Source organism: Homalodisca vitripennis, chromosome 2 (assembly GCF_021130785.1).
Source record: "Homalodisca vitripennis isolate AUS2020 chromosome 2, UT_GWSS_2.1, whole genome shotgun sequence".
Lineage (NCBI taxonomy): Eukaryota > Metazoa > Arthropoda > Insecta > Hemiptera > Cicadellidae > Homalodisca > Homalodisca vitripennis.
In genome coordinates, this window is record NC_060208.1 from 6,420,198 (window position 1) to 6,447,450 (window position 27,253).

The window sequence follows — 27,253 nt, forward strand, 5'->3', positions numbered from 1 at the left end:
ATTGTGTGAGAAGCCGCAGGTAACCAACCGCCAGTACTTGATAATTCCCTGCTGCTTCCCTATCACAATTAGTAGAACTTCACTTTAGACTTGGGGCATTTGTAAATAAATACTGAATTTTTTATTTTCTAAAATACTTTCTTCATTCATGCTATCAAATATGTTTATATTATTTATTTATGTCAATATTTTATAACGGTTAGGTAGTACATGTGTAATAACATTTTACATTACATTTGTTCATGTTGCTATACACTGCTTCTCTGTGCACATACATTCACATCTACATTAGTGATCACCAACGGGAGTTTTAATATTTTATAACGGTTAGGTAGTACATGTGTAATAACATTTTACATTACATTTGTTCATGTTGCTATACACTGCTTCTCTGCGCACATACATTCACATCTACATTAGTGATCACCAACGGGAGTTTTTAATATTTTATAACGGTTAGGTAGTACATGTGTAATAACATTTTACATTACATTTGTTCATGTTGCTATACACTGCTTCTCTGTGCACATACATTCACATCTACATTAGTGATCACCAACGGGAGTTTTAATATTTTATAACGGTTAGGTAGTACATGTGTAATAACATTTTACATTACATTTGTTCATGTTGCTATACACTGCTTCTCTGTGCACATACATTCACATCTACATTAGTGATCACCAACGGGAGTTTTAATATTTTTTATAACGGTTAGGTAGTACATGTGTAATAACATTTTACATTACATTTGTTCATGTTGCTATACAATGCTTCTCTGTGCACATACATTCCATCTACATTAGTGATCACCAACGGGAGTTTTAATATTTTATAACGGTTAGGTAGTACATGTGTAATAACATTTTACATTAGATTTGTTCATGTTGCTATACACTGCTTCTCTGTGCACATACATTCACATCTACATTAGTGATCACCAACGGGAGTTTTAATATTTTATAACGGTTAGGTAGTACATGTGTAATAACATTTTACATTACATTTGTTCATGTTGCTATACACTGCTTCTCTGTGCACATACATTCACATCTACATTAGTGATCACCAACGGGAGTTTTAATATTTTACTTAAACCGTAGCCAGTATATGACTATCACCTTTTTTCCTTTTACCTGAATACCTTTTCATTTATTTATCAAATCATGTTTTTATGATAGTAACTTAAACTACACAGTTTGCAGTCATAATATATATATATATATATATATATATATGAATGAGATTCAAGATGAGGATTACAGTACTCTGAATTGCCTACTTCTGTTTAAAAATATATCATTAAATAGTTAGTCTCTTGCAATAAGAATGAAAACTAGATCCTTGTTCTTGGATCTTACCGTGTGATTTAATGTGTGAAATTTTAAAACTAACATTGTATGTGATAAATATGATGTTTTCAAATTCGAATAGTAATTTACACATAAGTTTGCTGGAAAAATTGTATAATGACTCTTTTATTTATGTAGTAAGTGTTTATTTTTACAATTATTACAAGAATGGATTTGTGGTGGACCTGTATAGACACAATTAATTGGATACTTTGATTGCTCGTGGTCCTTATTTACGCTGTAATTAATTTTTTTAATCACTGAAATAATTTAAACCCATATCCAGTGTTTCCAGATTTTTTTTTCAAAATCTAAATGTACCATCATGTTTTTTTCTAAGGAAACTGAATTTTTATGTTGCAAAGTTGGAACATGTTAATGGAAATTAATTTTTAACCCTATCGGATATTACTTAATATTTAACATTTATTTGAATCGTAAAAGTCTAATTATTAAGGGGGAAAAAGATGTGTTCCAAGAGTGAGTTATAGCTGTTTCAGCAGGATCTAGAGGACTTTATTGTCTTGAAACATGGAGTCATTACTGCACTGCCATAAAAGCCATAGAGGATCTGATCAATGTGGAAGGTTATAGAGGAATTGATTAGGATAATCTGAACTATCTAAGAGCCAAACGACCAAACATTTATTTTATGTATTGTGAACTGATAGAAAAACAATTGTATGTCAAATATTCATGGTTGGCCCTAAAAAAATCCCTATTTCACAAAATTACACCAGCTCATATCTCCGGAGGTGGCGCCACAACCCAAAATCATAGGGAGCAAAATTTAAATTATTCCTGTACCCTAGATTTGATTTCTTTAAACTTTCATGTTAAAAACTGCTGGCCAATAAGAGTTTAAGATTGAACTGTGTTGAAATTTAAATGCCTGTGGAGTATTTGATTTATTAATTCAAACAAATGCTAGCGCACTGAGTAATAATTCATTAGGGCTGAACATTACTGTCACTTTGTAACTAAACATAACCTCAATATGCACCAGTTCTCTAATCCCACCGACTATGACATCTGTATCAATCTGCTCTTGTAACATTATTAGCACATCTATTAATGTTCATTTTTAATGTTTTCAGGCTGCCGCACTCTCATGGATACAGGACTCTTCTTCTCATCTCTTTTAATTTCACACTAACTGCATGCAGCATAAACAATAACCCAGCATTTATACGGCCTAGGCTACTAACATGGCAGCTAGTAGATTACGTTGCACATCATCCTATCGACAAGTAACCCTCTCTCTGATCACGAAGCTTTTCATCATTCCTTGTGGATCTAATTTATTTTTTACATATAACAAAATGTATTCAAAACATTTAATGAATTAACAATCCAAATTTTCCAATTAAATTTTTATATATGTTTCTACATAATTAAATTATACTGATAAACAAATATCAGGATAGTACTTAGCAACAATACTAATTAAATTAACCAAATAAATACGTGTTGGTGCAAGCCGAGTACAATACTTTAATAACTCGCTGTACTAAAAAACAATTTTGAATTTTGTCCTTTAAGAACAAGTCTTCAGCTCACTTATTTTTGTTGGTAAAATAATGAGAAACGTTTCATTTTAAATTCAAATGCTTTCAAAGGTCTTGTTTATAAATAGTACATAATAATGAATAAAAATTTAACAAGCTCCGTAAAGGAAAATAAAAACTTTTAAATTAGTTATTTCGTAATAATCTTATCATCAAAAATAAGAGAGGAAAAGTTAGGTTCCCAAATAAATATCAGAATTTATAGGCACTACAGTATTTATTCCATTTACTTAAAATTATTAGGCACATAAAATGCAAGAGAAACAAAAATATTTAGTTTCTCGCACAATTGTCTAATGTGGGTACCGGTGGATAGGAAAGTTTTTTCGTACGAGATTGAAAATTAGGCAGGTCAGTTGGTAGTGCAGGGACGTTTATAAAGCCCTAAGGATTAAAATTTTATAGGATTTAACATTTAACGGACGTGAAGAACACGTGAAACAAGTAAATTATTTGGCACCTGCCAGCAAATTTAGCAATTGAATAAACATAAATTGTAGTAACATTGTACTTTATTATACCAGTGAGATGTGGTACAAAATCTCTCTGCCAATTGAAGTTCTCTGGCTCAGTTATTTCACCGGAAATTCACCGAAATAAATTTTTAATATGGTAGTAACATTTACATTTACGATTGCGGTGTATTACAATTTCTTTAATGAGAAAAAAAAACAACTTATTAAAAGTATTTTCTCCAAGTATCTCTAATTTAGAAAAAAATAGGAAACCCCAATTTCAGGTGCTTCACCAGAAATGAACCAAATATCTAATATGGCACTAACATTTACATTTGAACTATTCAACTTTTTAAGTACACAATTTATTTTTTATTCTGTTAATTACATTTCTTTCTAAGATCAATAAATAATATATTTGAAATGTTTTAGTATGAAAACTAATCAGTAATTTAAACAAATCTGATCAAATGGCTCAAATATACATTTTATTTAGGAAACAAGTTATTACCTGTTTCAACACTATGTCTCAGTGTTGCAGTGTTGTGTTACACACATGAAGTGTTAGTCTGAAAGTGTAGCAGTATTTTATATGGCAAAATCAGGTTGACTGTCAATATAGTAGGCTGTTAAAATACCCATTCTAGATCATTTAAGGACTTATCAACATTTATCATTAAAATCATTTCAGCAGTGTTAAGAAGAATAACATAATTTATCATTAACCGAACTTCAAACCACACTTGTCTGATAGAGAAGACTATTCATAGCGCAATAAGGCACATACTTAAAGTTTTATTTTTGAGTTCGGATTTGAAAACCTAAGCTTTGAGACACAGTTACATATTTTGATTGAGCCATATTAATTTTATATTTTTTCTATAGTAAATCTGATTATTATGTTTACCTGCTAAGTATACTAGGTGACAAGAATCAGAATATAAATTTTTACTTGTTTCGGAGAACTAAAAACGTTAAAACAATTGATGTTAAATTAAGGGAGAAGATATATTCCGGTGTTTCCTCCTGATTACTAATATATACTCCAAAATACACTCCCTGTAAAATTAATGAAGTTATTTAGCCAAAAATGCATACCTCTGTTCAAAGAATAAACCAGATATTTTGTTTGAACCAGTTTCTTTGAAATCAGAAGGTTAAATATATCGGTTTTACTTTAATTCTTCAGTAATGAGATCATGATGTTTTGAGTTATTTAAAAATAAGTCGAATAACTGAGTTCTTCAGTTACCGACAGTAAACACCCTTGAAGAGTGTTTTTAAGTGTTCAAGTAATAGTTTTCATTTTGTGATAAATTATTGGAAGGTATTACAGTAAATTGTAAGGATACTTGTGGATGCTTGAGGTCCTATACTATTTGTTTAAAAATACACATGGTCAAATGTGAACTTGGAGCTCAAAAGACTAATAATGCTAATTAATTTTTGCAAATATGTAAGTTGTAAGTAAAAAATACTCATTAGCCTTACTGACAATCATTTTCAACACAATATTTGAACTATTTTTTAGTTAAATATTTTAACGTACTTAGTATTGTACTGCTACTGTTCACAAATTACACTAGTGGTAAAGAGAATCATAACCCCGCCATATTTAAGGAATACAAGCTAACTTTCTGATTGTATTAAAACTTTCTAAAAGTGAGAACTTTTCGTTTTATTAATATTAAAAAGAACTTGTAATTTATTTCCGCAATGCAGTTTGAAATTTAGATTTTGAATACAAACACAAATGAAAATAAAATTACACTGAAATTCTTGGTTTTGTATGTCCATCCTGGTATTGTTCCAAGGGGGAAAGGGTTACAGGTTGGAAATTTGGAACTCTAACTTTGTGAAACAATTTTCCAAAATGTGTAATAAACTTGAAATTATGCTTTTTTACCCAGAAACTTTGATCAATTTATATTTTTTGTCTTCAGCTGTTCAAATATTATTTTAGAAGCAGATTTTATTTTTACTTTATAATTATTTTTTAAGTTTTATACTATTTTACCAGGAACATATATTGCAAATTATTTTGATGAGAAGAATTCAATTACCACTGTTGTGAAATTTGCCTTGAAAATGAAATGTCTGGTCATGCTATAGGTTTGTAATAAGATCTTACAATTACACACTTACATAATAAGTAGACAACATAGTGTTTTGGTAGCATAGTTCTTCATTTGCAATCTCTGTCAATCTTCTCTCCTGCTGGGGCTTACTCTCTCTGGGATACGAATGGTTTAATGTGTAATCTTCCGTTAATAACTGCACTGGGACATATGCTTGCTCTCACCTTCACTTCACTACACAAGTCCTGACGTGTCCGGTCCGGAGACTTACTTCAAGCCTGAGGCTGAAGGTAGACTATCGGTTGGCTAGCTAATTATATTTAAAAAATTTTACTTAATATCAAATTTTATTACGATAATAAATTAAAAAATTTACTCAGAGACGGTCAGGTATTTCTTAGGACATCTTCTAATAAAAAAATTAGAAACAATTATGATGAATGTAATTTTGATTTTCAATTAATATAATGGAGCTCTTAAACTTTGAAACCTACATTTTAAGATGGCTAATAATCTGAACTCTGAAGTTTGTTGAGACACAAACCTTGTGGTAAATAGTCTATGATAACAACATTACGCTATTAGAGGGTTGGAGAGATCATCCATTGGTTGGTTTTAGCCTCATTAACGTATAAATTACCCATTTCAGGAATAATATACACATGGGGAATTTATAATAGGCCTGATAAGTTTGAAAGTTGCCACAGCCCAAAGTAAACACTACTTCTAAAAAGCGCTAGTTGTTAACATTTTAAGTAAAGTTTGAATCTGCATTATGTGTAAATCCAGACTGAAAATCCAACACCTCTGTGTTTGCTCTGCTCTGTGGTAATCTATCACATTGAGGAATACAAAATCTTTAATGTTTTGAAAACATGTTTTTTTATGATCTAGAACAAATTTGGCAATTTTTTAGAAACTGGAATAATATAAATTTGTTTAAAATTGAGGCTTTAAATTTTAATGGGCTTCCTCCATTCTTTGTGATAACAATACCAACCATTTGTTACACAAATATGTTTTTGATGTGGGTCATTTTTTTCAAAAATATACTAATGGATGAGATTTTTTTTCTCAGTATTTAATTTGAATCAAAGTATCAGTTTAGTTTTGTTGACTTTGCGATGTAGAATATGATTATACATGTTATAGCTTTTTGGTTTTGTGCTAGCCAACCTGTATTCTACCTTCCTCAGCACCCAACTCCTCCAAGGAAACGTTCTGAAACGGGTCTCTGTTGCAGGGAGGCGGTACCCCAACTCGCTGCTCCGTAACTGGGAGGCTTGGTCATCACTGCACCCCTCTGTTCCCCCGCTGCTCCGGGGTGCCCTGGGGCTTCCGGGATCAGAGGAACCAAAGGGGGTGGAGTGTCCCAAGTGTGGACGTCACTACAAGCTGAAAAGCTCACTGCGGAACCACCAGAAGTGGGAATGTGGAAAGGAACCACAGTTCCAGTGCCCGTACTGCAACTACCGCGCGAAGCAGAAGATGCATGTCGCACGCCACATAGAGCGGATGCACCGGGAGAAACTCGACATACTGGAGTCCATCCATGATCGTTCCATTAAGGAGGACTCTTCCCTGTACCAACAAGATACTGTCTGAGATAACAATCAAACTAAGTGATGGGTGTTTCAAACTGTGTGTTTCAAAATGCCAAAGCTCGTAATTGGTAGAAACCGTTAACATTGTAACTATTGCAATTTTGTACATTTAGATATCAAAGCTACTATTTTCAAAGCTTTTCAAATTGAATTTCAAACTGTAATATTTATTTTGCACTGACTACGGGCCGAAGTTCCTAAATGTTAAATTAACTAATAAGAAAAATAGTATTCTGTGGCCCTTTTTTATGTATGGCAGCAAATCTACATAACAACATCAAACTATTTTAAGAATATTGGCAGTTTTGCCAATAGATTTTTCATGTTCTGGGGAGCTGACAGTTGGCTACACTTGTAGCTAGGCCATAATTGGTTGATTTAAAGTTTTTGTGTCCTCTATAACTCTACACGAATAATATGCTTTCTTAGTAAAGATTAAAATATAATCAATGTAAACCCACTCTGTCATTAATTTTCAGGGGTGAAGCTCTACATATACATACTCACCATTAGTGAGCAGTGAGTTCACTTACATTAAATGTTTTCAACTCGAGTTTACAGTCTCAAGTGGTAATTTTATTCCAATACCCAATAGAAGCTTTGGCAGGTGAAAAACACAGTTTATACTATCCTGAAGTATTAAGTGTAATTAAAATTATATATAGTATCAGGAGCTGCTATGTTATGTGTTAAGTAATGTAAGTGCCATGTTGTCCAACTTAGAAATACTCAGTCTGCTATATTTTACATGGATATGCAAGCTAGTAACTATATATTAGAAATGCATTTAGGAAATGTAAATTTGGCAAGTTGCGAACAACTATAAAGTAATCGTAATTTTCACCATAAATCGTTTAAACATATTAAATCCACCAAATAAGTTATACATTTCCCAGTAACTATATTATATGGTTGCACTAAAATGAAAACATAAAATTTAATCAATATTGTAACAAAAGAATTTTGTTCAAACACGTTTTACTTGAAAAATAATAAATGTACATTTCCATTGTGCGCTCGGAAGTACAGCAGATTCATGATTACCTCTCTATACAGTAATTTGTATTATTAAAATTTAGATGTCCCGAAACATTGTTTATTTGTAATAAAATATTTATTAAAGACGTCTGTCATGATGACATTCAGTTAGTTCAAAAAATTTGGCTCCAGATCTGATGGGTTCAAGCTTTGCCAGCTTTTAAAAATATTTTTTCCCATTGGAACAAGAAGCTGAGAATTTACACTTGGTCCTAAAAGAACCTTTGTGCTGCTTCTTGAGTGACAGGATGTTCTGGGTGGGTAAGGTTGGGAATAGGGGCCGCCTCCTATCGAGATCCATTTGGAAGGATTTTTGGGCATTAATCTCAGTCATGTCTCCGTAGAAGATGGGGAGGCCAGGTCTGTACCAACCTCTCCAGTCAAAGCAGGCAGGAGTGGCTCACACTTATATTGAGACTAGCAACAGCCCTCAACACATACGGAGCCCCACCAACTCCAACAGTCATCCCATGCTGTAGACTAGATCTACCGCATGTTTACGATTGCATTCCAGTATCTCTGTATTCACGGATAGTGAGTTCTGCTTCCGGACAACCATAGGGGTGCGCAGATTTAGGTGGCCCATTGGTTTTTGCATACACAGTGTAGGTTCAACTGAAAGGCTTAAACCAGCAGATGTGAACCCTCCTGGTTTTCACCACCTGTACTGTCAAGCAAACTGTGGTTCAAAATTTATTGCAATATTCTTGTGATAAGTTTAGTTTTTTTTATTGGCCACAATGTGATTTTTACAGTATTTAATATAACTTATATTTCACTGCATTTGACAGCTGGATATCTGTAATTTATGAAAACTTGAGGAAAACATTTAAATATCAATAAAAAGTATCGATTCATAAAAACATATAGTGTGGTTTATTATTTTAGTCAAGAGATTACTGTAATTAAATTTTAAACTAAAACTGAAGTTTTATATTTTTAATATCTCTTGATTTAAGTGGCTTTCCGCAGTAAGGCCCAAATATATCAAAATTATAATTGCACTACCAGTGTTTTAGTGTATTGTGAACTTTAAATCCTAGAAGATAGTATAAAGTATGTTCAAGTAACTAAAGCAATCTTGACGGTTGTTTTGTATAACCCTTTCATTGCCGAAGCGTGATATAAAATTTTGACTGGAAAATGTCAGGAATTTCTCAAGGCACTGCTGAAAAATGCTAGACCTATTTCAGTGATTTTGCAATGTTTCTCTAAAACATATATCAAATCAAATGTTTTAATTTTCTTTACAGATAAATTATTTAGTTAAAAACATTTATAAATAACGTACATATACTGCTAATCTGTGATATTTAAACACACACAAACGGTACTTACTAAAAAAACTTTAAATATTTTTTCAGTTTTGTATGCAAAATAGCACTTGAATAAAATATTTCCTCAAAGAAACTGATACTACTATGTACAAAAGCTAAAATTGTACACATGCACCAACAATTAATTTACTATCTACAAAACTGTAATTATAACACTACCTTTTATATAAACCCTTGTTTTCAATTTATCTCATAGGCCTAATTTAAACTCATTAAATCCAAACACAGGATTTACCACTTACCTTGAGGTTAAGTGGTAGAGAGGACTTTATAGTCCTAACTTCGCCTCTAATAAAGACATTTTTCATTTGATTTATAAAATACACAGGCTATCACTGAGTTCTGAATAAGTGAAACTTGATTTAGAATAAGTTATTAGAAAAATAATTTCTTTCATAAAATTATTTATATTTAAGTTTAATTTAATTTTAAAAGTAACAACAATAATAACAATATTTACTTACAGTATGTATTTTTTTAGTTTCACATGATAAATAGCATTTTGAAAAATTATTCCACTATAAAACATAATATCAATTGAAAGAAAAATTAAAATAAATACAAACATAAAAAATTGTTATTAATATTTTAAAAACTGTAAAATTTTAGAAAGCAACATTTTCTATTTTTACGTTGTTTTACACTAAATCTAAACTAAACATGTAATTAATATTACATAATTACCATAACAATGTATAATACCTAACAAAATTATCGCGGTAGAATTTTTACAGTGAACATCTGTATATAAGGAATTCAGCATTTTTTGGTGGATTTTGCATTGTCCTTATGGATATTGGCATTCGTCTGTAGTTTTTCAAAAGTCCATATGCACAGGCATTGGCGCTAAAAGGGTTAAACATTTAAAAACCTGTAAGAAATATGAGTTGAATACAAAACATACGATGTAGTAAATCACTGCATCACTATTAACTAGATTTGTATTTCTGTATTCTAAAATTACGAAGAAAGTTTTTTGTAGCAAACTAATGTAAACTTCATTCTCACTGAATATTTAAATGGAATAGAGAATCTTCTTTCCATTTTTAAATGGAATAGATAAGGCTTACATACTTATTAAATACAATTATGCCAGGTTTTACTGAATCAGTTAGTAATTAATTCAGTCACAATACAGTTTTGACTCACAACTTAATTACAGTAAAACAAGGCTGAGATAATTTTTACCATTATCACAAACTTATTTTTATAATTTGCAGTTTTTAACATTTGAAATCAGCCATCTGACTTATAATTAGATTTGGGTAATCATGATTCTACTGTGTAAAATAAACAAATTTTATAGAGAGGTTATCCTTTCTACCACTTAACTTGAAAAACATCCTCATTAACATACTAATAAGAATTAAAAAACCGTAGGAGTTAATCTAGGATCAACACAGCACTCCAACATTAAAGGATTAAACATATTTTAGTTCATTAATTAGTATTAAATAGTTGTCCAATATTAATTATTATACTAAATGCTGAAAGTGGAGCTAAATAATGTGTGAAAAAGCAATTATATTGATAATAATCAATATTTTATTCTGTTCATTGTATAAAAGTTGTAAGGAAGGATCGTACTATTCTCCTGCAACAATCTAAACTCAAAAAGTCAGTTCCTTAGATTGCTGTATTAGAAATTTACTGCCGAAGTTCTTCTTCTAAAAGTGAAAAGTACAAACACTTTTTTGTGTGATCTTATTTTAAAATATTATTGTTGATTAATTATTGTTTTAAGTACCAACGAATTCATAACTGCCATTTTTTAACATACAGTAAGCTACTTATTTAATTAAGGTTAGTTGTTTGATCGAAGACTTTAGAAAAAGTTCAAGCGGGTAATACAAAGCACTTAAGCATACTTTAGAAAATAAACTATTTATAGCTCTTGAGTATTTTTCTGCCTGTTGTTGTAAATAGAATAATGAATATTTTCAAAGAAGTTCCCGGATATGTTTGAGTCCAGAGAAATAATTACTGGATTAGTGTTAGCCTGGAGAATAAATACTTACTACTACTACTTACTGCCGTGGCTCCTGGTACCCAAGGTGGTACTTTGCCTCGCCAACACACTGCCTCCAGATCTCTCTATCCATTGCCTCTTCTTCCCAGTTTTCTTATGTCTCTTCTGATCTGGTCTCGCCATCTCAACTTGGGCCTTCCTGGTGGTCTTCTGCCCTCCGGATTGTTTACAAGGACATTCTTGACTATTCTTAACATGTATAATATGAAGCTCACAATATGATATATATATATATGTGTATCTATTACTGAACTCTGATTAGTATCGAGTAGGTGATACACTGCAATCTTTCTGCAGCGAGATGAACCCTACTCTATTCATTGTGTTTCCTGCATGTGAAGTATATATATACATGTATCTATTACTGAACTCTGATTAGTATCGATTAGGTGATACACTGCAATCTTTCTGCAGCGAGATGAACCCTACTCTATTCATTGTGTTTCCTGCATGTGAAGTATATATATATATTCTGCAGCGAGATGAACCCTGCTCTATTCATTGTGTTTCCTGCATGTGAAGTATATATATATATATACATGTATCTATTACTGAACTCTGATTAGTATCGAGTAGGTGATACACTGCAATCTTTCTGCAGCGAGATGAACCCTACTCTATTCATTGTGTTTCCTGCATGTGAAGTATATATATACATGTATCTATTACTGAACTCTGATTAGTATCAAGTAGGTGATACACTGCAATCTTTCTGCAGCAAGATGAACCCTACTCTATTCATTGTGTTTCCTGCATGTGAAGTATATATATATATATTCTGCAGCGAGATGAACCCTACTCTATTCATTGTGTTTCCTGCATGTGAAGTATATATATTCTGCAGCGAGATGAACCCTACTCTATTCATTGTGTTTCCTGCATGTGAAGTATATATATATTCTGCAGCGAGATGAACCCTACTCTATTCATTGTGTTTCCTGCATGAGAATTATATATATATTCTGCAGCGAGATGAACCCTACTCTATTCATTGTGTTTCCTGCATGTGAAGTATATATATTCTGCAGCGAGATGAACCCTACTCTATTCATTGTGTTTCCTGCATGTGAAGTATATATATATATTCTGCAGCGAGATGAACCCTACTCTATTCATTGTGTTTCCTGCATGTGAAGTATATATATTCTGCAGTGAGATGAACCCTACTCTATTCATTGTGTTTCCTGCATGTGAAGTATATATATATTCTGCAGCGAGATGAACCCTACTCTATTCATTGTGTTTCCTGCATGTGAAGTATATATATTCTGCAGCGAGATGAACCCTACTCTATTCATTGTGTTTCCTGCATGTGAAGTATATATTCTCCAGGATAAAAATTCAATGTTTATTCATTTGTTTATGTTTCAATACTTAGAGAATATACCAACATTGAATACTCTTTCAATTGAATACTCTGAATTGCCTCATTGAATAATCACTGCCAGTAAGGTTGTTTTCACTGTTAGAATTCTACTTATTTTATCAAATAAAAGGTAGGATAAATGTTTAAAATAATGGAATATATACCTCTTACAACAAGTACATTACTATTTATAAGTATTTTTATTATTGTGAGTCAGTTTAGAGATTTCATCATGTGAGTATGAGTAGTTTATTTATTTTTATCATTTTGTTCAATAAGAAACAACATTGGTCCTAATATGCTACCATGTCAGCCTCACTGGTTATAGCATAAAAGTAACTAGATCTTACTGTTACATGAATCGTTAATAAACAATTAAATAACTGTTACGATGGGTTTGGAGACAAAATAAAATTGTATTATATACACAAATAATTATAAGAATATTTTGTTTTTATTGTTATTAAATTCCTAAGTCAAACACAGTAATAACTTAAATGATATGTAACTTGAAATTAAAGTGAAGTGAAATTCAAACAAAATTGAATAAATACCAATATTCTTACTTTTATTTGATATTCCTATAAACTACAAAATTTTGCTGACATTTTGTCAAATATTTGTTTATTGTATGATTAACATACAAAACTGCATTACTAACTCACATAATTATAATGCTATTTAGGCAAGTGTTTATGTTTTACATATTTTAATATGTAGGGATCTGCTCATTGTGATTTTCAGAGTTGTAAGCAATTCATGTATAATGCCAATTTTTTTTTATTTTTGGGGTAAAATACTGTATGAAAAAAATCACAATACACACTGTGAGGATAAATCTCTACAACCCCTACTCCTTGGTTACTTTCCTGCAAACTTTAGTGTTTACAGTACTTTACCATGATGTTCTCAGTACACTATAGTAATCAAACCCACTGCCATAATATATATATTGTTGTTTGATAAGCCATTCGTTAATGCTCTGTTTTCCTTTGTTTATTTAAATATTAGTAATCTTATTATGTAATAAAAGTGCCTATATATGTAATTGTCAATTTATAAAAATGTATTTTTCACAAATGCAATACTTTTTATTGTATTTGGTGTATAGTAAGATACAGTATTTAATTATTTTTGTAAATAACTTTTTGTGCCTTCTTTATTATTAGATAGTTATTGTATGTATGAAATGTTTCCACCGGTTATGTAATTTAGTTGCATTTATTTTAAGGAGTAAATTTGGATGTGTTGTCAAAATACTCATTAATTGAACAAAGGTGGTTTTAGTGTTACATTCAGGTTTATCAGCAGATAAATCAGTATCACACCACCATTAGGGTTGTTTTACTTGTTACTTAGCTAGAGTGTAGCTTAGTTAAACTAATAATATTATTTAAACGGGAACAGTTAAGTCAGTCAGCATTTTTATCACAAAAATGTATAAAATTATTTTACCTCAAGTTATTTTAATTTTTACATTATGTTATAGGAATAACCATATGTAAATATCCAGTCACAAAATCAATATTATAAGTCTTTGTTGAGTATTACATTATGTTGCCATATTCATGTTAATTAGTTTTAATTTTTAAATTCAACTTCAATATTTTATTTCATCTCTTAATTTAAATTTTTTTAGTAAAATTTTATTCTTTTTTTATAAATACCTTTTAAAAATACAATTTTATTAGTTATTATTGATTTTGTTTTATATCAAAATTATTATGTGTGCAGGGTATATTCATATTCTTGTCAGATATTTTAGACAAATTCTTTCTTGGATTAAACTTTCTTCATATATATTTTTCTGTGTTCACTTAGTACAAGATATATCTCTTTTACACTTATAGTACATTTAGTATCCCTTTACATTTAGTCCTATAAGGACCTCTATGCAGCTTCTGGAGTGACCATATAATCAGGATGGGTAGGGTTGGGGCCGGGCCGCCCCTTGATAGATGTAAAATCCTCTATCTACCATAGAGACTATTGACTATGCCACCTTAGAAGAAGATGAATTTTTCTGTTACAGCTTTTATAGTCAAAATGGGAAACAGAGATGATACTACACATTTAGACTTTCAAAACCTTTTAACACTTAAGGAGGCCTAGCTAATGCAGCAATCATCCTCTGCATCAAACAAAATTTATCAATGAACACTTAACCCCAAAATCATTGGAAGTTAGTGGTGTGTTACTCATGGACAGGACATCAATTGGAATGTTCAGACGTAAGTGATACATCAGTTTTAACTCTACCCAGTGTAGATTCTATTGGCAGGTATATACCAGCCAGAAGCAAACTCTCTTTGGAAATTTGAAACACTAAGTTTTCCATTTTTCTGTGTTTTTTTTTTACCTGAAGATATAAATTTCAATGCATAATTTTTTATTTTAACATGACAAATATTTGATATGTTTATCATTAATCTAACATAGTTTTCCTTTAATAATCCTGTTAGTTAAAAAAAAACTTGACACCACTGTATTTCTTGATGAAATTGCAAATAAAGAATCAAATAGAAAAAAGTTTTAAAATTGTAAGAGGTAGTAAGTAAAAATTACTTACCTTATCAAATTCAATATAATGATGTATACAAATGTTTAAACCACGTATAAAATATTTTAGTCTTTTTACAGTCAGAACTATACTATCCTTACAGGCATTCATGTTAATATCTGTTTAGGTCTTACACAGACTGAGGTGAAACTAAAATATTTGACCAGACTCATGAAATACACTATACTTCAATATTTATTTCCCTTATATTTTTTTCAAATTTTGTGTACATAATCCCTTTGAATGGGTTTTTTGTCATTTTAAATTCATTAATTTTCATCTGTAATAGTGCAAAATATTGGAGTTGCTGCAGTTTAATGAAATCAAAATACTTGTGTTATTTAAATAATTTCTATTTACTCGTTTAAGTATAATTTTTTACTATACTGACTATTTGTGCCAAAATAATTGTTTTATTTAATTGCTTTCTAAGTTATTGTTATAGTTTTGTACTGTATAGTTATAGCTTTGCTTGGTTTTGTACCATTGGTCAGCTTGGTCGTTGTCTACCTCGTTGCTTTATCACCAGCTATGTTACGTTCAGGGATGTTTGTGCCTTATCACGTAATCGTAATATTAGTTGTGGTTGTTGTTGTTATCGGTTGTTATGTTATCCCACCTTTACACCCGAAAGATTTTTTGTCAATTTGTTAAAAACTGGGGTACTTTTTCAAAAATGTTTTTTTTATAATTTTTTTAAATACTTAATTTAATATTGTAGTCATTTTAGTATGAGGATCAAAATATTATTTTCTGCTTGTAGATTAGTAGATTTAGTAATGTATGTATTGTATTTTGAATGAATCTATATATTATATATATATATATATATATATATACATATATTTACTGTATTACCATTTTTATATTACGTGCCTTGTAGTTTAGTTGAGTGGAATTATTTATCCTTAAAGAGATAAAGTAAAAATGTCTTCAAAGTGAACAATTTAAATGTTAATATAAGTATGCTAGGTAAACTAGTATATTTCAATAATGAAATATGGAAAACTAACAACATACAACTAAAATTTTTACTATATGATTATTTCACACTAATTGGATAGCAGTTAAAGTGCATTCTAGTCTATTTTTACTATTGCTCATAAATTCAGTCTGATTTTTATTAGTTTATTATGTTTTTAATTACATCTGATGTCAGAGTAAAATATTTTAAATCAGTGTCAATTTTGAAACACCCTAAGAGTTTTAGACAAATTCAGAAAGTAATGGTACATAATTTTTTATGGCCAGCCTGAAGTCAATATCAGTGTTGGCTGTACTGCCACATGTCACAAACTTATATTTACAAAAACTGTCTGATCTAACGGTTCTGAGAAGTTTGTGATTGATTATTTCAAAAATGTCCACTAATCAAAACTGTCAAACCGTTTTCGAGCAGCTTTACCAAAAACTAAACTTCCAAAAAGAATGTTGGAATGACATTCCACCTTTAAGTAAATATAATTCTAACTTTTCATGAAACTTTGTATCTTTACTTAAAAAATGTGTCTTGTATTAATACCAATTTCAACTATTGTCTGTTGTGTTGAAAACAGAATATTGAAGCCATCAGTTCAGTCCTTTTGCTTGCACTTTCTCCTCAGTCTGAAAGGCACTGGTAATATGAGCATAACATAATTGTCATAAACAAGTGTTTAAAGCTATATTTTGTGTTTATCCAGAACACAAATTTACAGTACCATAAAAGTTGTATATTGCCAATAGTTAACTAATGTCACAAAATTTTTTCACTGCCTTATATTATGCAGAAAATGTTAAATTTGTTTTGTTAATGTGTTTGTTTTGTCATGAATAATCAGGAGTACTGTTTATTTTTATTTTTTTGTAATTAAGAATAAAGGTAATATAAAGGATCAGACAATTGTTTTTTCTACCCATTCACTGTCAGTGATCTGGTTCTGTGGTTTTCACCTATACCTTTTCTTTAATCCTCATTACAATCCTTGATGTATCCATTTAGGCCATATGTAATCCATATGTAATTGATTGTATACCACTTCATTGATTACTGTATTATCTATGAATGACCTGCGTATAGCAAATCTGCCCACGGTCACCTGAGGGTTCATCTGATATTGTACAATTTACAAGATTCAATTTAGTTCTTAAGAAGGGTCAGAGTGGAAGTGGGTAGCACTCCACTGAACAGGAATATAGACTGTAGGCTACTAGTGTTCACTTCAAGCTATAGTGCATGAATTATGTAAAAAATCACGTTTTTGCTAAGATCATTTGAAAGTTTACAAATTATTTACATTTGGGTGACAGATAGCGTTTTTGGCATGGTGAACCTGAATCCAGTGAATAACACCTGCAATGCTGCCAACCGTACAAAAGAGCAATATGCACCTCAGCAAACCCAGACTACCATGACAGATATACACGATATTAAGTTATAATTTCTGTTTTCCATTGAGAGAGACAGAACATTCCCTCAACATCAGGATACAAAAAAACTGTTCATCAGACACCAGAGAAAGCTGTGATCACATACAGCCCTCTACATGTAGTCAAGTGGAACTGATTTCTAACAGTTCAATTAGCAATCAACAATGCTTTATTTAGATAAGGCACAAATCTTATCAGTGAATTCTCAAGTTCCCTCTGGATTGGTTGGCCTTTTGGGGTTCTGTGGGGGTTCTGCCCACATTAGAAATTAATATTTATGGTTCCATGAATCATTTTACCCTGTGGTGAGTTCCCAGACTAAGTTTTGTGCCCAGAGAAATGCATATATCATTTTCATGGCCTTTCACATGCTATAACCCAACACACACACACACACACACACACACACACACACACACACACATATATATATATTAAATAAATACACACAATCTTGACTTGTTATGAAAAAAATTGCCAATATTTTAAACTGAAATGCATTTTTTTTATTTACTCCCAGTTTTTCAATTATAGTATGATATGTGTCGGATTCATCATTCTATTGTTTAAAAGCAGCACAAATAACTTCCAACACTTGTTTGATAGTATTGTAATAACTTGTTTTCCAAAAACTTGCAAATTCAGTTTTGCATTATTCAAAACAGTTCAGAACTATGTGGATATGTCTTTGGAAAATAGCCATAGAAATTAATAGCTTATTAGACTATCTTGTGGATGGAAACAATGTCAGGACATAATCTGGTTTACACATATCCTTTTTTATTAATATTAAGAAAATGTTTTATTTGCTGAAATGTGTCATCAATTTTTAATCCCCCTACAACTTTTATTCTGTAGAAGAGGAGTGGTATTTCAAAACAACATCTAGATATTAAATACGGTCTATGTTAGAAGTAAACTGGTCTTTATTAATTCATAGTATAGTCTGAGCGTAACAAGTGCTTATACTTTGTTAGAACAAAACAAACAGTTGAACTAAATTTATATAAAGGGGAATTAACAGTTATTACATTGAAAGTTGGTATACCTGCTTGGTTTACATGTCAGGTGACAAAAATTGGTAGTTAAATACCTCTGCTGTGGCATTGCATAGGATAAGAATGGCACAATGGTAGTCACAGGGGTAGAGTAGGCTTGATTCTTGTATCAAAACAATGTAGACTTAATGCTGCAATCTAGTGAATACTTCTTAAAGTATCTTAACAGCATGTTGTTTATTATGTTTTATAGACTCAAGGACAGTTGGTACCATCCAAGGATGTGTTTTTGTCAATTCATAGTTTTTTTATAAGTTTAGCATATTTTTTTCATATTCATAAAATATTTTCCAATTTTCTAGATATATATGGCTTTCTTGATTTAAGCTGTTTTGGTAAAAACCAGAGAAGTCCAAAGTTGCAGTTTTACCAAAGAAATATATAACAATAATTAGTTCTTTATTTAAAGTTTGTTATTGACGATGCATATGTGCTTATTATAACATATAACGATGGCAAATGTCTGAAATCCTATTATCCTTTTCAGTAACTAGATGTTTCTATTTGTGAGACAATTTCATTTCTTTTATAAAATAATCACATTTTTTTATACTATCGGTATGTTTAAAACAAACACATGTTATAAATAACTTTTGAGTAAAACCAACAAAATTTGAGTAAACAAGCCTTTAAAATTATAGTAGTTTAATAAAACCTTTACTAATCGCCAAAATAGGTGTGCCAGCACAAGAAATGCATATGGATAGTTCCAGTGCTAAAAACTAAATATATGCTAACTTTTAAGAAATTATTAATGGTTTTACTGAATATATAAAATTAATTATTGTGAAATAGTCAGTACATGTGAGTACATTAGTAATGCCATTGTTCGATTAAAAAAAAACATGAAATGTTTTAATTAATTAAGCTGTGTCTGATTCATCTATCTTTTTCAGAGGCAGAGGAATAACCTGATGTAGAGGAATAACCGTGAAATGGATGATGAATTTTCCTTCTCCAACTAATTTCCTGTGAGGAAGGAGAAATACATACATTATTTGATATAAAATTCAATATTTTATAACCAAAACTGTGTTCAAGAATTTCTTACGTTTTAATTATTTTAACATTTTATTCTTAAGATAAACTCAAATTGTTTTACCATTGTGATAAGAATGTTTCATGTACCTGTAGATTTACTTACATTGTATTTCTTATAATAGTCTGCTGCAGTACAGTATATGGAGAATGTGTTAAAATACTTATTACAAGGATTGTGTGTTAAGAAAGCATTAAGTTGCAAAACAAAATTATATAAATACTCGTAATTGAATAAGAGGGGGTTTAAATTTATTTCTAAGGAGTTTTAATTAACATAACTGATGTGATTAGATTGGAAATTCTTTAGGAACAAGTGTTTAAAACTCGTATGTACTTATGAAATCGATGTAATGTTGTCTCGCAGCTTACTTCCTTGTTCACTTACTAACCTTGATTTTCCAATAAAAAAATTAACTTTTTTTTACTTTATTTACAAAAATCCATAAACAATACCAATATACATTAAACCATAGTTTGGTAGCAAAATTTTAATCTTATATAATTTTAATATCTTCTGTTTTTGTTTGCGAATTTATGGTTGCACTTTATGCTACCAAAGGTAAAAAAAAGGAAAAAAGAGTAAAGGTTATGGTAGGTTTATGCAGAAATTTACCAGTGTGGTATGTGTGTCAACATAAGTATCTGTGGCGGTGGGAAGTCAAAGTGTTAAATCATTTATAGTTTATTAACTTCAAATGTTTAAAGAGAATTATCCAGAAAGTAAAGAACGTTTCAGTGCAACTCAAAAAATATGAAAGATATAAAAACAAAATGCTATGTGTAACTAAATCAGTCCTATTTTTTCTACACAGTTTTTAAAGATGTGTATATACCTACTTTCCACGCCTGATGGCGTAGCGTAGCTCAGCTGAGTATTAGGCGCAATGTACCCAGTTTGCCATAATAAACCATAACATCCATTTCAAGAATTGTACATTTCTGAAAGTGTTTATTATGTATAGGTTTGTTGACAACAAAATAATAATGAACCCTACAAAATTAAAGCATGCCTCTATGATACACGGCTGCACTACGCTCTGACGCAAGGGTTGTTTTTTGGTGCGCTGATAGTATTAGGTAATTTTGTAATTCAAATGCTACAATCATCCTTCAACAATTACATTATGGAAACACATAAAAACCAAATGAGGTTATGGATTTTATTTTATACGTTGAAATTGGTCACTGGAATTTTGAAATATTGGAAATGAATCAAATTTTAATATACAGTAATGAAACTCTTACTAAGGTCAGAGAATTGGCAGCAAAAGGAGCTAGGTCATTGTGATTCTAATTGTGGGAAGTCTGCATTCTTAATTGTGGAGAGATTATGTCCCTAGTTACAAGAATTCTGCACCCCTATCATGCAAGTTCTGTACTCTTAATTATAGAAGTTCCATCTGTGTTCTGAGTACCAGGAAGTCTTCATCCATATCGCGGGAGGCCTGCGCACTGAGTTGTACACAACATTTTTTACTTTCTGGATGAGACTATCGTGTTTTATTAATAGTCCCTGTATGTACCCTGTTATCTCATTATTTATAATAGAGTCTGTTGGCAAGAAGTGGTCTAACCCAACATAGATAATCAGGTGTTGGATTTACTAAAATGCACATTTCTCCAGCATAAAAAAGTCACAGAGACAAGTGTCAGTCAGAAGCAGAGTTTTTCAGTCTTTTTTTTAAGGAGAAGTCGATCCCCTTTTAAGCCTAATTCTGCCCGTCCTCATGGGCCACTGGCCTGTGCGAGGATCTTATCAAACAGAATAAGGGGGAGAGTTGGTACAGTACAAGGTCGATGGTACTGATAAAAAGTGCAAGGGTCACAGACAGGATTCGAACCTGCGCTATCTCTAACTCAGATTCTAAGTCCAACGTCTTAGACCGCTCGGCCATCGGCTCCATTATTGCAATAGAACTGCACCAATATCTGCATTGATCATGTAAGAAATCACATTAATATTCTGGTTTTACCAGTTAATATTAAATAAATTAAATTGAAAAAATAAACTTGTTTCAAATCAATTTGATGCATCGAGCCACTGATACAAAAATTATGATTGCACCTATAAGAGGAATAAACAAACTAAAGTAAATACTTGTTTAGAATTTTTATATTTAAGGATATTAATGATTGTATTCCAGTACATTTATTAATACATTACACACAATGTACATGGTTTGACTGGTTAAGAGAGCTTGTAAATGTATATATGTATTCGATTGTGTGTACATCAAAGTATAAGCACATGTCACGTTATTTCTTAAAAATATTTTTACATGATAATTCTGTGTATATTTGATGAAAATTAATTTTCATATCTAATTGTGAAAAAGAGATAGTGGTGAAACAACAAGAAGCCAACTGTCAAGGTAATGTGTCAACCGTAACCTTTCTGCATTTCGTTTAAAAGATCCCTCTTGCCTGGTACGATAAGAGAGTTGGCTAAGTGATCACTTGGGAGAGCAGAGCTGTGGATATTCTAACATGTCAATTGTAGTTGCAGGGATGGCGATGAGGCCTCCGTTCTTCCCCGCGTGGGGTCTGCCTCCGTTCCTCTTCCAGAGATGGGGGACTCCCGGCTCACCAAGGGAGATGCCGCCGCCAAAACTGAAGTGTCAATCGTGCCACCGGCTCTATCAGAGCAAGTTCACGCTATGGAGACACTTGAAGTATGAGTGTGGGAAGGATCCGAAGTTCACGTGCATGTTCTGCCCCAAGCGGGCCTACTACAAGACTGAGATCTGGCGGCACATGAAAACGCGGCACGGTCAGTTCTTCACAGAACCGCCGAACCAGATGATGGTACCGGTCAAACCGGTAGGGCCCTTGCCACCCCCACCGGTGCCGCCACCGCCGCAACCACAGGGTGTCAATTTGTAAATGTACAATATTTACGCTTATTGTGATCAGGCCTAAATGTTGAAGGGTTGAATGATTCTCAAATCCAACAAATTAATGCTCCACTAGATATTTGAAAATCAAGGATGTAATTAAATAGAAAGATCATGTTAGATGTCTAATATCATCTGGAAAGAGCAGCAGGCAAATTTGTACACATGGCTGTTGCCTAGAATCGTCTCCGGTGAATACATGACAGTAAACTAATAGTGCATGGGCATTATAATAATAACGGATTTACAACACACTTTTAGTTTCTGTTAGCTGGTGCAGAAACAGGTTTCTTGCTTTTGTGTTGAAACTTTGTCTGATGTTAAATACTTTATACAAAAGTATTGGCTAATACAGAGAACACCAATACCTTGAAGTGGACGTGTAAAATTTTTTGTTCAAGGAAGTTTCATGTCTAAACCTGTACAGAAATCTCTAATTTTTTAAAATTTAACTTATTCGGTTTAAATTTGTACTTGAAAGAGTCTGCCTTAGAAAATTAATGCTATACAGATTTAACTTACTATCTCTTCTGAATTGATAGAAAGTTTTGTATGAAGTTTTGAATCATGTTCCTAGTTTCAAGAGGTATTTTTAGATTGAGTATCAATGAATGTCTTGGGTACTGAAAGAAACTTGTGTTATTGAAGAATTCGTACTATTAAGATTCGGCTTTATATGTGTTTTATAAAGGAAGGCTAAGGAAGGCCGTTTTTTCTCTTAGTTTTCAGACTTGAGATCCCTTTAAAGAATCTAGCTTTTGTGATATCTCATTTTATATTGTATGTTTCTGAAACTGTAGACCAATATCACTATTTCAACCTTTCTAACATGAAGGACCTGGTCATTTACATCGTCAACTCAGGGTCACATTGTAAAAAGCACTTACAACTTTTAACGACTTTAAATATATGTACATTAAAATATTGTTATTTTGATAAAGCTAAGTTAATTTATTTTATATTTAGGTGTCAAAATCTCAAATTGTCTGTGATTTTAATTGTTGTACTTTGGAACTAAATGGTTATTTTTTTGTACAGGATGAGTATTGTTAGTATGTTTTATATAGCTTATAAGTGTTAACATCTCTTACTACCGTTTAGTTATTCTGTTTACCATGGCTTAATTTTGAATGAAAATTGTACTTATTTTACATTAAAGCAGCATAAATTACAATGCAAACTTTATATTTAAGTTGTATTAATCTGAATGAATTACCACTGTTAACTTATAAACTATAACAACTCCTAAAACTGAGAAAGCTGTTAAGCCATTCTTACTTTAATGATGGCATGGTTTATAAAATAATTTTTTATATACTGTATATTCACTCAGGTTGTAGAAATGGAAAAATGCTCAAATATTAAATTAATATTTCTACAAATTTTACTGCAACCTCATTCAACAATTCAAGTTCGGTTCAATGAGAACGAACAAATTGAATGTAAAATCAACAGTGTATGTGCCAAATTTAAAACTGGTAGTAAGAGATTTTACACTAACATGAATTTCAAGAATCTAAGAAATATTTTGTATTAAGAAGACAGGGTAGTAACTTTTGGTATTACATGACAAGTAAGTCATAAAAAAATTACAGGGTTTATATGTGTATGTTAGATAATAATTTATCTTTTCTTATACAAAATGTTTATTTGTAAAATAAATACATTTTATATGTATTAAAAATAAGTTGACTTATGAAGTATTTTTTTACTGAAATTATGTTTTATAATTTAATTTTATAATAATTATTAGTTTTGATGTATATTTGTAGTTTGTTTCGATTTCTTCTAAAAGAACTCCATTGTTAGCACCTTTCACGTCTGGATATTCTCATAGTTCAAGTTCAGACAAGTACAAATACAAGTTCAGGTATCACAATATAGTACAATATGTATACGTCTGCACGGTTGCGTGTTCAAAACGTCAATTCTGTTCTGTGGCAAACAATGAGATGACATTTTTATCACCGGATATACCGTCCAACTGCTCATCAGACGTTTTTGTTCAGCAATTGCAACAATAGTTGACTAGTTCGTCATTACTCATTTTAAGCGATTTTACAACACAGTTTTTGTGGATAGACTAATTTAATTTACCATAAGCAAATACAAGTAGAGCAATGTCGTAGATCTCCATCACCCTGGATTTACCTCTAGTTCAATGCAGTATTCAAATGTTGTGATCTCTATAGTTTCAAATCAATCAATCAAGCAATTACATTTTTTACATATCTTGATGGACAGAACTTTCCCCATAATTGATTTAAGATTCATGTATTATTAGTATAATGTTTTTAGAGAAGCCAAGTCAGATGTTGGTTTTGCTGCCTTAAACTTAATGTACGGTAGCATGATGAATTAATTTATTGTTATCTGCTGAAACCATGTGTCATATGTTGTATTGTTTACTGTACAAAATGCTATTTTACCGAAAAACATAGTTCTGATGCTGTATACAAATTTATTATAGATATTATTTTGTGTTAGTTCAATTCTTTTATTATATTGGTGTGTTTGTACCTCTGTCAGTAATTTGGTGCCTATAAACTTAAGAACCATAGTTTTATCTTGCATAGTACAAATATACATTGCATATTGTATACGATTATGAAAGAAAGGGCCCAATAAATTTTTGATTGTATATATAAAATTGAATTTTAATCTGTCCCACTCCATCTGCTGTTAAGTTTAATTCAATAGTTCTTGTTTTAAATCCCACAGACATACATAGTTTCAATGTATTGTACAACCATTTTTTTCATTTACATACTAACGTTGATTTTGCCATTTCCAATAAGAGGTGGTTCTAGAAAAATTCAGATAATTGTTTAGATTCATTTTATGTTAGTTACAATTGTACAATAAATTAAAATTTATTTCTATTCAAAAAAATTGTATGACTTTTGCACTATTTAATGGAATAAATGTGGTGAAAGTTTTATCAAAACCACTTAAACCTCTATAAGAAACTTTTTTTGTGTAATAATTTTCCAGAAGACCTCGGTTTTATTCACATTTTAGTATTTGTCATAGCTCTAGAAGCTCATGTATCCAATTCCAATTTATCAATATATTTATGTAATTATTGTTCCAATTGTACTTTTACAAAAAATCAAAATTTAATCAGTTATCAAATGTGAATTTTCAACCACATGCACTTTTTAGCTATTTTAACCAATTAGTGGGTTGTAAATGATGAAAATGAAATAAAATTCTCTATATTACTTAGTAAACACATAATTTGTAGGTGTATAAATTACTATTTGTATATATGTATTACTCATTTATTTTAAAAGATTTAATAACTTAAAGATAAATTATCTTAGATGATCTTAAATTATAAAAAATTATAATGACATTTCTATTGAAAACCAAATTTGTTAGTTTTGACCACTGGAATAGTTTTTTTTATTTTTATTTTTTTGTATAGTGGAGATGGTATAAGGGGAATCCCTTTTAGTATTGTTTTTTGATGAAAATTACATATAGAATACATTATGATATTAAAGGGGAGAAGTGATACAGTTCAAGGTAGAGTAACAATAAAAAGAGATCAGATCAACAAGATATGTAAATATACACATCTCTTCTATCTGTTCTAAAGTCCTTAGGCCCTTGAACACTTCGTAAATACCCCAATAATTTTACTAAACTTATGTCAAAAATTTTAATATTTTTTTCTTCATCTGTCTTTTATGATTCCTAAATTTTAAAATGTTACAGTTATAATTTTGAATTTATCGTATTTAAAGTAGAGGTTATTCTTAAAGAATACTATTTATGTAGAAGTAACGGTAATCTATGATTTAATAATTTTATTGATTATTCTTTAACCAGCCCTATGGTGGAAAAGTTGGCATTCTGAAGAACTGGGTGTATTTGGCAGCCATCTTGGTGTTATTGCAAAGGAAAAGTTTAAACATTAAATACTTTTACACACTTATTTGTAGTATTTTATTATAGGTGTCTCAGTTTAAGGGTGTAATTAATATATGTCCAAAAGATTTTTGGTTGTCATAATCAGTACGGGTTATTTGGAACAAAAGTAAAAATAAAGCGTTTGCATTTGTGTTAATTATATTTTTAAAATAAGACAACCTACAATTCTCTAACCTAAATAAGGGCCTAAAATTATTCAAGACTTTTTTTATTTAACTTGAAAGGTTGTGTCACTATAGCCATCTCTAAATACAATATGAGACACCATTAATGTTCAATAAATTTACAGCAAAAGTATTGTTGTTCTTATTTTACTTTGTGCTCATTTAATAGAAATAGATAATCGTATGTCAGACTGGCCCAGCTGAGGAATGGTCAAACTGTTGGTGTTTCTATGTCCTGTTGAGTGATTTATTTAGTGCAAGCACTTTTTAAAATCAATTTAGCAGTCAAACTGAGAGTGGTCCATTTGATGTATCGTTTAAAGAAATCTCTATAAATTCAGAGATTGCCGAGCGATTCCAT

The 27,253-nt window shown here is 30.9% G+C and overlaps 1 protein-coding gene across 4 annotated transcripts in view; it reads left to right on the forward strand.

Annotated features, from left to right (window-relative positions):
* LOC124356157 (longitudinals lacking protein, isoforms F/I/K/T-like) overlaps positions 1-27,253 on the forward strand; it is a 288,925-nt gene that overhangs the window by 180,743 nt on the left and 80,929 nt on the right. The window contains exon 4 of one of the 4 annotated variants that reach the window (XM_046807312.1): positions 6,697-9,868. The exons of the other annotated variants lie outside the window; for them this stretch is intronic. Within the exon in view, the coding sequence (XP_046663268.1) occupies positions 6,697-7,058 (362 nt within the window). The 3' untranslated portion in view covers positions 7,059-9,868. Of the gene's footprint in view, positions 1-6,696; positions 9,869-27,253 lie in introns of those variants that run through there. 4 annotated transcript variants of the gene reach the window in all.